A 13,716-nucleotide genomic window follows, 5' to 3' on the forward strand; every position below is an offset into this window, starting at 1 on the left:
AGGTCTGTCTCAATTCAAATCTAACCACAAGTTGGTCCTTAAAGAAGCCAAGGTCAACCTCCAGAATCATAGATGTTGGCAAAGAAGGGCAGACAAAGAATTTAGGGGACAAAGAGAAAATAACCTGTACATCAGTCTTTCTCTAGGCCACTTTGAAAGAACTATCTAAAATACAAACTTTATCATACCATCTTTTTACTTAAAATTTGTCAGTGGATTCACATCTTTTGTACAGCTAAATCTAAACTGGGATATGTGACTTCACCCTTGATTATGACTTCATTCCCAGTTCTTGTGTAGGCTACAGTTTTTTTAAATTATTTCCAGATTCTACCCTATTGTATTCTCTCATATGTCTGTATTTTGAGCATACTCTTTGTTCTTTAAGGTTTTGTTCTGCATCATCTTTGATTAACTTCTACTCAACTTGAAGACATCTTGGAATCATCTTCTAAAAAAGTTTTCCTTCCCACCGTGTTTCTATAACTTCTATACTTACGTTCATCAAAATACTTAGTTGACCTGAGATCTCTGCCTTTCTCCATTGAAAAGATAGATGTGTGTTTTATTTCTTATATACATGACACTTAGCACCATTACTGGCACATGGTGGGCAATTAACAACATTTTTGTCAAATGAATAAATGAAAACTAAATATTAAGAAAAAGCAAGATAATGTTTGTATATTTCTAAATCTTTTTGAAATTTTAAGTTATGAGGAAAAAATCTTCAAATTTGAAGTTTTCTTTTCCAAATTAATTTCTGAGACATTTATATTGTATATAGGCATAGAAAGAAAAGGAAAAGATGATAAGCCCACAGACTGAGAATCTGAATCCCAAAGATCAGTCCTAAACTTCAATAATGTGCTCCTTATCAGTTTTTTATAACATAGGAAAGATATTGTGTTGATGTTAGCTCTAATTCTTGACAAATACTACTCTAAATAATTTAAATATATTAAAAAATATGTATCAACCCATAAATTTCTGGTAAATGATATATAAGTTATCTAACAATTATTTGTATATTATATATTTATATATTAAAACATCAAACGATTGTGGAAACCATTCTTGCTTGGTTAAGATTCCAATAGTACAAAATGTTTTCTTATCAAAAATTTTGTTCCCTACGACACTGGGAACAAAATACCAGATTTTTCCCCAGATGCCACGCGAAGCCTCGATAAAGCCTCCCCTCCCCCCGCCCTAGAATTTTTACCTATGGATTATATATCTATATCTATATATCTATCCTAAAAATGTTCTTCACTCTAAAATTCTGCCAATGTTGGGCCAAAAATCTCTCCCCCTCCCCCGGGTGCAGGTTCTCACACATGCTAGACGAAAGATCTCATATTGTAACACGTACAGCATTGGGAGCATTGCCCAGCGGACATTGCTCATTAAAGAGAGGGGCTATAAGCATTTCACTGGGATTTTGAACCCTCCAAGAGGGAAAACGAAAAGTCTATGACACATACTACGGATCCCAGCATACCCTGCGGTGACCAGTGACCACAACTCCCGGGATGCATTGCTCGCCGCATGCAGGTTTCTCTGGTCCTTGGGACTTGTAGTTCTCCCAGATAGTGTCAACTTGATCGGGGAGGGCTGTGGTTGCGTGCTCAGCCTCAGGATAGTAAGGGTAACTTCCCAGCTTTTGGTGACAGCCTAACACTTCGGGGCCCTGGGCCGGTTGGATTCTTTGTTTCGTCTCTCGGCTTTAGCTTAACATAGGGTAAGTCACGGAGGGGCTACAATTACCCACTGCAGGGCTCCATCCTTTATTTCTGAGAGCGACCTCGTTCTGGCGGAGCCATTTATTTGTCCCTTAGCTCTCGCCGTAGCAGCCGCCGCCCATCCCTCTTTGTGTGCACTGGGAAGCCGCCCGAGCTTGTGGTGGCTACAGTTGGCGTTGGGGCTTAGACTAGGGACGTTCCCGGGAAGTTGTAGAAGGGACGACTCTTCCCCATCCCGCCACCTGACAGGTGAGTTGATGGTTCTTTCCTCAAGGCCCGTGTGCCTGCTGTGTCCCAAGTCTGAACTCGCCAGGTGGCTTAGCAGTTCCTGCTGACAGCACCGGCCCGGCTTCTGGGAGGAAAGGCCGGGGAAACGCGGGCCGTGACTCAGGCGGTCTGGGGAGAGGAGTCAGCTCTTTTCTCTTTTTGACCCTCCTGGGGCATCTCGGGGCGCTTTGAGCTTGTCTGGCGCCCCCTGGCCCTTCCCTGGACGCCCTAGTCTGGACCGCGCCCTCTTGGCCGTAAGCCCAGGAGGAAGGGAATTCCTTTTCGCCTTGCTCCATTTTACGAATAAAGGTCGTTGCTGCTTGCTTGCATAGCGTTTCTATTCACCTTGTATATGTTGGAAAGTCGCTGAACGCAGAGGGTTGTAGCACAAAATTCTAGAGACACTCTTTTCCCTTAGAGTTTTAAGAAAATGAAACGTGTCCGTCATGGAGCAGAGGCTCTGGGCTCTCTGAGGATGGGAGGGCCGGTCCGCTGTGGCTCAGCCTGACAAACTCTTAGTGTTTGATCAAAAATGCACTTACTTCAACATGCATATTTGTATTGGCATCTCGTTGACGCTGAGCAAAAATAATTAACAAAAAATTAGGCGTCGTGCCTGGCATACAGAGTTATGTATGGAATTTCTCTCCAGCTTAAAAGATGAAGCTTTTTATCAGTCCAGAAAAGGAGGAAGATCCACAGGTCTCTTGTGGGCCATTCGTTTTAGTTTGTTTGAATGAATCATGGTTAATATTACATGCGTATTTAAGGGTCTACTGTGTCAACTTTTCACCGTTTTTATATACTTGAAAATTCATCTCTCTTTTGTGGTCTTTTGAAATTTCCTTGATGCATTTATTACTAGAGGGAATTGCGCCTTAACCAACTTAACCTTTATTCAGATTTAATAACTGTTTTTTAAGAGATTCCTCCTAAATAGTTTTCCAGAGGTTATTCTTCCACTTTTCTTGATCTTAAAGCATTTAAGATTTCAGTTATACAGAGACATTGACAGCTTGATCATTATGTTAAATCAGTAATATAGAGAAGGCAACAAGTTCCTGGCCTCTACCTTAGCTCAGCCCCTAGGTTACTTTTTTGCAGTTCAGAAAAATTCTAATCATGCTTCCTAAAACTGAAGGCCAAGTAGTGCACATGTAATTTTTTGAAGATATTTGTAACTCTATCTTTCCTATTACTCATTTATCCAGTGTCGATTTAATGTTAAAGTCACTCTGCTGGAAGCTGTGAAGATATCAAAAATGACTAAAACACAGTCTCTGATTTCAAATACCTTACACTCTAATATGGAGCATTTTAGGTGTGTTCACAGATAATTGTTCTAAAAGTGCCATATGATATGTAGAGAGATTTGATTTGATAATGCTGGTAGCTTGTGTTTTGTTTGTCTTTAATAGTACTGCTTTTAGAATTTATAGGAATCTCCTGTTTTCCCTTCATTGTTTCTAGGAACAAAAGCAAGACTTATAGTTTTCATCCATGTTATACAGCTTAAGATCCTCTCTACCTCTTAATGCCATCCCACAATGTCTGTTCTAAGTGCTAATTTTGACCTTTATCTCCAGTGACTTAATATATTGTCATCAAAAAACAAGACAATGTGTTAAATTTGGGAACATGAAACTTAAGACATTTACTATGTGCCAGCTATTGTGCTCAGCCCAGGGTAGTATCTCTTACATACATGTGTTTATAATTTTTCTCAAGTCTTAGTATAAAGTATGCTGCTTTTACCAAGGTAATGATTATTGTAAATAATTGTATGCTTCTTAAGGTCACAAACATGTCGGACAAAAGTGAATTAAAGGCTGAATTGGAACGTAAGAAACAGCGATTGGCCCAAATCAGAGAGGAAAAGAAGAGAAAAGAAGAAGAAAGGAAAAAAAAAGAAGTATGTTTGACTTGGGGGGGGCGAATAATCTCAGTGTAAAATAATTGGATTTTATTTCAAGTACTTTTACCTTTAATAATTTCAAAATAGTTAAAAATCTAGGAGTTGTGATGGCAAATATAGCACTACAAGTAAATCTTACTTTAAAGTAATCTTACTTTTAAAAAAGCCAGATTTATGAAAATGGCAAAACTGATAAAATGTAGGTTTGGGGTTATTTTTACTGAATAAAAGTAATATAGATGGATACATTTATAAGATTCAATTTATAGAAGTTCATCTTATATATGTGGTCTTTAAGGAAGGTATTTGTTACACAAAGTAAGGGGCATCTGCATTGTATTAGACATAGGGCATATATACCACAATTGTAATTTGAACTTTGAACTTATTTATCTGTATATTTTGCTGGTCTAATATGCCAGTAATTTTGTCAGAATTTATAATATTAATGACAAATATATATGTGTGTGTGTGTATAGTAGATAGCTTACTTGATTATGTGTGTGTGTGTATAGTAGATAGCTTAATTGATTATAAAATTTGTACTTGTCTCTTTTAAAAGAGTTAATCGTTGAAATATATTTACTGAGTAGTAGGTTTGATAGTGCCAAAAAGGTAAACCAAATACTTTGGTCTTACAATTTTTGGTATCATCTATTTCATCATATATGCATATACATTGTCCTTGAACTGCAAATATTTTACTTATTCCTGTGTTTAAGCACACATTTATCCATTTGGAAACTCTTTAGACATATTTATATACTTTCAAAACATGGATATGTTTTAAATGGCTAGTGTAAGATAGTTTGTGCTAAATATGCCTTTAGTATCTAGTTTTTTTTTTTTTTTTTTTTTTAGAAAGAGAGTATTTTTTAATATTTATTTTTTTAGTTTTTGGCGGACACAACATCTTTGTTTGTATGTGGTGCTGAGGATCAAACCCAGGCCACATGCATGCCAGGCAAGCGTGCTACCACTTGAGCCACATCCCCAGCCCCAAGTATCTAGTTTTTATATGTAATAGTCTAAGTAATAGCCAAGGCTTGTAGAAATTGCTTAAGAAAAAAAATCAGTTGGAAAATATCAAAGTTGTGGCATTGCTATGATTCTGTAAAGATCTATAATTGAAGAATTTGCTAGTTTATGCTGAACCTTTCTATCAAACACTGTTCTAAGAAGATTGGAGCTTTATATTAGATATATCATTAAAAATTAACTGATAGACCCAGGTGTGATAGTGCATGCCTTGAAATCTCTTGGGAGGGAGCAACTTGGGAGGCTCAAGCAGAAGGATCGAAAGTTCAAGGCCAACCTCACCAATTTAGTGAAACTGTGTCTCAGAATTAAAAATTAAGAAGGATTAGGGATATATATAGCTCAGTAGTAGAGTACCCCAGGTTCAGTCCCCAATACAAACAAACAAACAAAAAACATGCTAACTGGTAGAAGCATGATTAATATCGATAGAGCCATTCCAAATACTGTCTGTGGCTTTAAACTCTCTCCAATGCTGAACACAAATTCAATTTTTGTTTTCTAAGTTGGGCCATAAGCAGCCTCTAAGGGATTTCTACTACATGATATCTAATTTAAAGTTTATATAAAACATTACAAGAGATAATAGTAATAAACAGTCTAGTAGATTATAAACAGGAAAGTTTTAGCATAGTCTATTTTGCTATCTTGATTGAATAATCTGATGACTTTAAGTTAAAATATTATAGAATATTATGATGAACAAAATTTGCTCACTGTATGAGTAGTAGTTGTCTAGTTGACATCATTTGAGACATATATATATGTATATGTTATGTAAATTTTACTTTGAAAGCTTGAATTGTACATATGATATTTTGTGTGATCTGAGAATGTTAAAGTTTATTCAATTTAACTAGATTTTACTAAAACCATAAATAACTGAAATTTAATGGGCAAAACTTTTCATAACAAAAAAATTTTTTATGTGCACAAAGTAATACTTAATTTTATCTAAATCCAAAATTGTGTTTATATTATTAAAATAAAACCTGAAATCTGGGCAGAGTGACATTTGCCTATAGTTCCAGCCCTTCACGGGGCTGAGGCAGAAGAGTTGTTTGAGCCCCAAAATTTAAGGCCAGTCCGGCAACTTACAAACTGGTCCTGTCTCTTAAATTAAAAAAGAAATAAAATAAGCCATGTAGTTTAAAAAATAAAAACTTTCTCTTGACAAATTTTTAATAAATGTTCTCTATGTAAAGTTGCATAAAAACGATGAAGATTTTATACAGACAAGTTTGAAATAGTCATACTTTTTCAACAAATCAAATTGTTTATTCACTTAAAATTTCTTTTAAAATTAGGAATTTTAAGTTAATTTACTAACATATGCCAATTTCATCTAATTTTTTTTCAATGTTATGACATGGCTAAGCTTTTATTCTACTCTGGGGGGAGATTTCCATGATTCCTGTCCATGGTCACCGATTTTATATTCGAAGTTGACTGTACTTTTTGAACTTATTTATCAGGGAAGGTTTTGTAAAAATTCCTTGATTTCATATAAACATGGCTCAATTCAGTACATAGTATTTGGAAAGTATTTACTAGAACTCCTGAGAATGACTGTCTCATAAAAATATACAGTGTTAGCACTTTATTTAAAAAATACGTTTTTTTGCACATAGAAATATTTCCGACCATATTCAAACTTGAATTTAAAAATTTTTTAATTATTTATTTTATACATCACAATAGAGGAGTGCATTACATTCATAATTTTTTTGCATTGCAGTTCTTAATACACCTTTATATCACAATTTATCAAACTTGAATTTTTAACTTAACATTTTTAGACTGATCAGAAAAAGGAAGCTGTTGCTCCTGTGCAAGAAGAATCAGATCTTGAAAAGAAAAGAAGAGAAGCTGAAGCATTGCTTCAAAGCATGGGGCTAACTACAGAACCCCCCATTGGTAAGAATAAGAATATATCCATTTATGAGAGATAAGCATATAGTCTGTTCAGCTGAGACATAGCAAGATAAGTGATTTAACTTGATATATTTTGCATATTTTTCTTATTTGTATCTCAATCATTAATCTTATTTATTTGGAATTGCCTTTTTTCAGATGTGCTAGTACATGGTTATTTTATTTCAAAAGACTTGCAAGATTAACTATATTTATTAACATATACCAAACTACCAATTGACTCTTCTTAATTAATGAGTAATTTATTTCAGCATATATTTTGTTGAACAAGTTTTGTGTGCCATACTATGACTGTTTCACTGTAATTGTATTCTTTTCTATAGGTTAGGTAAATTGGGGAGATAAAATCAGTAGCTTATTTTGGCAGATTTGAATTGTTCTTTTTCTGGGTTATTCATTTTAATACCTATGCTAAACGAAGATGCTGAAATAGTAGAGATACTAAGGACAATCTAGGTTACATATCCTAAAACATTTAATGCTTACTTAGAAGAGGCCTGTGCTGGGTGCTATTATATAGTATGTAGTTTAGTTTAACATGGCCTTGGTCCTTTGGGGACTGAAAATTTCAGGGTTAGTTTCATCTAGTCCAGGGGACAAATGCTAGAGACAGTAACTGTTAAATGCTTTTTGTGAGATTGCAACACAACTGTCTTTAAATCTGATGTTTCTAAAAATTTTCAGGATGGAAAAAGTCAATTGCTTTCATGGTCTGCTTTGTTATTACTTCTTTTTTATTTTAATATATTTTTAGTTGAAGATGGACACAATACCTTTATTTCTTTTCATGTGGTGCTGAGGATTGAATTCAGTGCTCACACATGCTAGACAAGCACTCTACCACTGAGCTACAACCCCAGCCCTTGTTATTATTTCTTAAGCTCATTTTCCTTTTCCTTATTGGTAGAACTTGAAGACTGATTTTTTTTCAGTGTTATGACATATCTTAGCATATTGATATTGATTTTTATGTCTGTATGAAGCTTATTTGCATATTGGTTGTTTTGTTTTGTTTTTTAGGTGGTAGTGTTGGGGTCCAAAACCAGGGACTCAAGTGTGCTATGCAAGCATTCTATCATGTACCCCTAGCTCAATATATTTCATTTTTAAAAGTAAATAAATTAGAACACTTTTTTTTTTTACCCAAATAACTGAACCACATTGCTTGTTATTTGTTAGATGTATAGTCCTTGAATGTTCTCTTTCTTTGTGTGCCATTAGCATTTATTTATTTATATTTGATACAGGGTCTCACAGTGTTACTCAGGCTGGCCTTGAACTTGCAATCCTCCTGCCTCAGCTTCCCAAGTCTCTGGGATTATAGGCAGGTTACAGCATCTAGCATACCCCACTGGCTTTTGTTTTCTTCTGTAAGAATTTTTAAAAATATATTTTTAGTTGTAATGAATATACTATCTTTATTTTATTTATTCATTTTTTTAATGTGGTGCTAAGAATCAAACTCAGTGCCTTACGCATGCTAGGCAAGTGTTCTATCACTGAGCTACAACCCCAGCCTGGGGTTTTTTTTTCCTTTTCTGTTCGGTTTTACTGAATTCACTTATTTGTGTTTTCAAGACTCACCTCTATACATTGATTTTTAAAAGATCATTGTTTAGGGATGTTTGTATGTTTTTTTTTCATTGTTTTACCCCATCTCCAGTTCCCTTCTTCATATTGGTGCATCAATTACACACTTCTGCATTTTTAACATACTTTTACACACTGCCTTTTTTCTGTCCTTTGTGTATTCACATTTTTCAAGGGGTTTTGCATATCCACATGTAAAACATAGGTTTAATATACATAAGAGCATTATGCTATATGTCTCATTCTATTTATTCCATGTTGCTACATACATATCTAGTTAGTAATTTCTGACTGATATAGAGTATTCCATTGTGTACCATATTTTTGTTAACCGGTTCCCTCAGAACTATACACTCAGATTGCTTCTCTCTTTTTTGCTACCATAATCCACACTGCAAAGAATATATTCTTTTCCCTTGAGGACTAGAAGAGTTTCTTTGGGGTATATGGCCAAGAATTGACTTGCCATGTTATTGTATATAGGCTTATTTAGGTTCTGTGTATCACTCTTAAGAATAGCTACAGAAGTTTATCTGCTTTCTAATTTTTGCCAACTTGATGGATATAAAGAGATATTCCCAAAATGTCTTAATATTTGTTTATTTGATTACAATGAAGTTGACCATCTTCATATATCAGTCATTCAGATTTTCCTTTCTGCAATTACATATTTGTATCCTTTGGTTAGCTTATTGTTTAGGTTTTCTTTATCTTCTTTTTTTTTTTTTTTTTTGGTGAGTGTGTGGTATTGAGAATTGTATCCAGGGCCTCAAGCATACTAGGCAGGTGCTCAACCACCGAACTACTTTCCCAGCTTTGAGGTTCTTCATCTTATGATTTGTAGAGTCCTTGTATATTTTAAGGATATCACACCAGCATATTTGTCAATTATTGAACTATTAATGACACTAAAATTGAATATTCATAGGATTGTGATAACCAGGTCTTTCCATCATGGTTACTCCTTTTGACTAATAGGTAATATCTGGAGGTGATTCTTTGTCACAATGTGGATATTAATTTTACCATTAGTTTTTTTAATCTAATACTATAAATACTTGATCTTATCTAAGTTATTTAAGAGTTGCAAAATTGTTTTGTAATTCTACCATTCCCTCTGCACATACTAACTTAAGTTCTTCTGGAAAGGGAAGATTTTCCTCAACAACTAGACCTGTTTGGTTACCCTAAGAACACTGCCAATAGAAAAATAGGCAAGTTGTTTCAGTTTCATTATACTATTCTTTCATTACTTGCCCTTATAAGTCACAAAGCACCACTTCATCTTTACATTGGAAGAGAATCACTAAGTCCAGCTCACATTCTTGAAAGAATTTGTGGGCATTCTTAAAACCACCAAAATATTTACAACAAATTCATAGGTTTCTTCATATTTTGAGATGATCACATTTTTTTTCCTTTTAGTGTATTAGTGTGGTTAACATTGATAGTTTTTTCTTAATGTAAAAGCATTATAATCTGGAAAAAAACCAACATTGTTATGAGATATATTTCTTGTGTATGTTGCATTTTTGTTTGATACTATTTAGGAATTCTTCATCAATATTCAAGAGAAACAGTCTTCTTTAACTTTTTTCCTTTTAATGTATTTTGCCTGGATCATTAAATGAGTTATATAGTTTTTCTTTCTTCTTTTCTCTGGAACGGTGGTATAATTTTGAAATTATTTACTGAATATTTGTTAGGAATTTCCCATAAGATTATTTGTGTTCTTTTATCAGTTTTGTCATTCATTTCTCATAGGAAATAATTCAGTATTCAGTTTTATTGACATACAGGTATATATGATTTCTTCATAATTTTGAACAGGTACCGAATATTGAACTCAGGAGCACTCGGCCACTGAGCCACATCTCTAGCCCTGTTTTGTATTTATTTAGAGACAGGGTTTCATTGAGTTGCTTAGCACTTCCCTGTTGCTGAGTCTTGCTTTGAACTCAAAATTCTCCTGTCTCAGCCTCTCGAGCTGCTGGGATTACAGGCATGTGCCACCACGCCCAGATCTTCATAACTTTTTATTCTTATTATACCTAGAATTATTTTTTTTTAAGAGTTTGCTAACCTTCTTTTCTTCTTTTCCTGTGCTCAAATCCAGAGCCTCCCACATGCTAGGCAAATACTTACCGCTGAGCCTCTGCTCTTTATATTTTCTTGCAAAAGGTTTGTCTTTTTACCTTTTGTCAAATAACTGGCACTTTCATTTTTCTTTGATTTTTTTTTTTTTTGTGGTGCTGGGGATTGAACCCAGGGCCTTGTGCATGTGAGGCAAGCACTTACCAACTAAGCCATATCCCCAGCCTACACTTTCATTTTTCTTACAAAATTTTCTTGCCACATGTCTTGTTCCCAAGCTCTTCTATTCATGTACCAAATATTCTAAGTGATCTGTGAGGGTATAACTCAGATCACATTTTTACAATCCAGTCAGAAGACAAACAAAATTTTAAAAATTGATATAGACCACATTTGATAGAATTTGGAGGCAGTGGTATTTAAGTTGCATGTTAAATCTCCATTTTTGCTGAAAGACAGATGAACCTTAAGTATAATTGGCTTTTTGCATATTTTTTTTTTGTTCTGTGTTTTTTTAATCCTTACGGTAAAACTCATATTTCTTATCCTGATAGTAAATATGCTATTCAAACCCAGGAAGAAACTGTAAAAATAGTTAAGCTTATTTATTTTTTTAAAAATATTTATTTATTTACTTAGTTTTAGGTAGACACAACATCTTCATTTTATTTTTATGTGATGCTGAGGATTGAACCCAGTGCCTTACACATGCTAGGTGAGTGCTCTACCTCTAAGCCACAACCACAGCCCTAAGCTTTTTTTAAAATGTTGAAATCTCATAGAATATCCTAAAAATGTATGTCTTTGGATTGATAAGTGAATGTTATTTGTGAAGTATGATTTTTTGGTGCCCATATCTATAGGATTTCAACATATACTAATGGTAAAGGAGAACCTTTCAGGCAGAAGAAATGTAAGGAAAAACATGAAAATTGAAAAGATTAAAGTGTACTGAGAAATACCAATTTATTCACTTTGCCTGGCTGGCAGAGTAGAAGAAAATAAGGGAAGTGAAGGGTGAAGTTAGACTTGGAAGGAACTGTTGGGAGGTCACACAGAAATTTTCCAGCTAGGAAAGGGATGTGATCAGATTTCATTTTATCAATCATAAAGTTTTTTAGGTGGATATGGTGGTACCTGTATTCCCATTATAGGCTAAGGCAGGAGGAAATCAAGTTTGAGGCCAGCCTCAGCAGCTTAGAAAAAACTTTGTCTAAAAATAAAAAAGAGCTGAGGATGTGGTGCAGTACAGGGTTCAATCCCTAGTACTCTCTCCCCATAAAATCAGTCCTAAGAGTATACACACACATCCATTCATTCATATTCTCTCTCTCTCTCTCTCTCTCTCTCTCTCTCTCTCTCTCTCTCTCTCTCTCTCTCTCTCCCCCCACTGTCTTCCTCTCTCTCTTTCCCCTCTTCCCCCGCCCCTTGGGCTGGGATAGAATCATTTTACATGACCATTATCTGATTATATAACTAATATGGGATAAATATATAATATAAATTCAGGTGACTTGAAATATCTCAATATATTTGACTTTCTTTTGACACATTGAAAACAATTTGAAACATTGCTTTCTGAAACTCAGTCCTATAATATTTATTTAGTTCTACTTTAAAGAACAATACAGTTAAATCTTGCTCTTTTGGAACTTATGATGTTCCTGTAGGGGAGATATATTATTATGATAATATGATAGCATGAAACTATGAGAGGTGACAGTAGACAAAGTGTTCAGGAAGAGCTATATAAGAAATAGACTTATAAAGTGAGAGGTAGGATCCAGCCATGCTAAGGTTAAGAAGAGGATCATTCCATATAGAGGAAGTAGTGAGCACAGAGTTCCCAAGTAGTAGACCCTGGTTTATTTAAGCTGGTATGGTTCTACTATTACCTAGAGAAGAGAGAAGAGCAGAAGTGGAGGTAGAGGTCAAGTTGTATATAGGGCCTTAGCTGTGATGAAGTGAATTTTCATATTAAGAGTTTTAAGCAAAATGCCCTTGATGGGTTATGAAACCAAGTTATTGCAGAGATTAAAGGCTGGCTTATTTTATTATAACTAACCAGTCTTCAGTTATCAGTTTTATAGCCTCTCTCAGGAACTGATTTTTGAGAGTTAACTCTAAGAAAAATTATTTGATTATTTAATGAATATTTAATTATTGGAAAATTTAATATTATTATCAAATATAATTTTTAAAATATTCTTTAATGGACCATTTTTAGCCAATAACAATGATTTTATCTTAATCAAGCAGACCTAGAAAAAAAGTGTTTTTAGCTGAGGTAAATATTACTGTATTAGTACTGTATTTTTATACATGTAGCATGTGTGTGTTTAAACTAAACTTGAAAAGGATGCACTTAGAACTCATTCCCTTGATATTTTTCTTTATGCCAAGTTTTTTGGTTTTTGAATGTATGAGAGAAGAAGGGAGAATGAAAGAAGAAAAATATTGCCAAGTCTCAAATAATTAGTTGATTATTCTTGCTAAATTAACCCAGGGGGAAGCATTGTAATAAGTTAGTTTTTTTTTAATGTGGTTTATGTGAGATTCACAAAAAATATTTCTACTGAAAGATTTTAAAGTTTTAAACTTTTTCTATATTTGGAGAATAGGGAAATACAGTTTTATCTCCTGTCATTTTTTTAAAAATATTTTTATTTTTTTAGTTGAAGTTGGACACAATACCTTTATTTGTTTATTTTTATGTGGGGCTGAGGATCGAACCTAGGGCCTCCCATGTGCTAGGCAAGCGCTCTACCGCTGAGCTATAACCCCAGCCCTCTCCTGTCATTTTATAAGTAGATTATTAATACAATTTTTTACAGATTACATTATTTGCAGCAGAAGTTTTTTTAAGATATGAGAGAGTAGTAACTTCTTGATTAAATATCAGCTCATCTATTATACTTTTTGATAGGTTTCAGTTGTCAGTAATTAAAGAGATTCCGTTTTGATGAGGATAGAACAGTTTAAGGAAGCAGTAAACAGTATGCTTTGAAAATACTGTTGAAAAAGTAGTGAAAGATTATTGCTTTCTTTTAGCTCATGATAGTTATTTGAAATTTTAAATAATGTAAAGATTATATTTTACCAAAGTAGTATAAGCTGATTAACATTGATTTT

General features: G+C 34.1%; 1 protein-coding gene across 7 annotated transcripts in view; it reads left to right on the forward strand.

Annotated features, from left to right (window-relative positions):
• The first annotated feature begins 1,585 nt into the window (after positions 1-1,585).
• Dync1i2 (dynein cytoplasmic 1 intermediate chain 2) overlaps positions 1,586-13,716 on the forward strand; it is a 55,028-nt gene continuing 42,897 nt past the window's right edge. For 2 of the 7 annotated variants that reach the window (XM_021725924.3, XM_021725923.3), the window contains exons 1-3: positions 1,791-1,994; positions 3,808-3,924; positions 6,765-6,882. In XM_021725924.3, the coding sequence (XP_021581599.1) occupies positions 3,817-3,924; positions 6,765-6,882 (226 nt within the window). In that variant the 5' untranslated portion in view covers positions 1,791-1,994; positions 3,808-3,816. Of the gene's footprint in view, positions 1,745-1,785; positions 1,995-3,807; positions 3,925-6,764; positions 6,883-13,716 lie in introns of those variants that run through there. The other 5 variants (XM_040294469.2, XM_040294468.2, XM_021725921.3 and 2 more) reach the window with 5 other exon arrangements.

Source organism: Ictidomys tridecemlineatus, chromosome 7 (genome assembly GCF_052094955.1).
Source record: "Ictidomys tridecemlineatus isolate mIctTri1 chromosome 7, mIctTri1.hap1, whole genome shotgun sequence".
In the NCBI taxonomy this organism is placed as follows: domain Eukaryota; kingdom Metazoa; phylum Chordata; class Mammalia; order Rodentia; family Sciuridae; genus Ictidomys; species Ictidomys tridecemlineatus.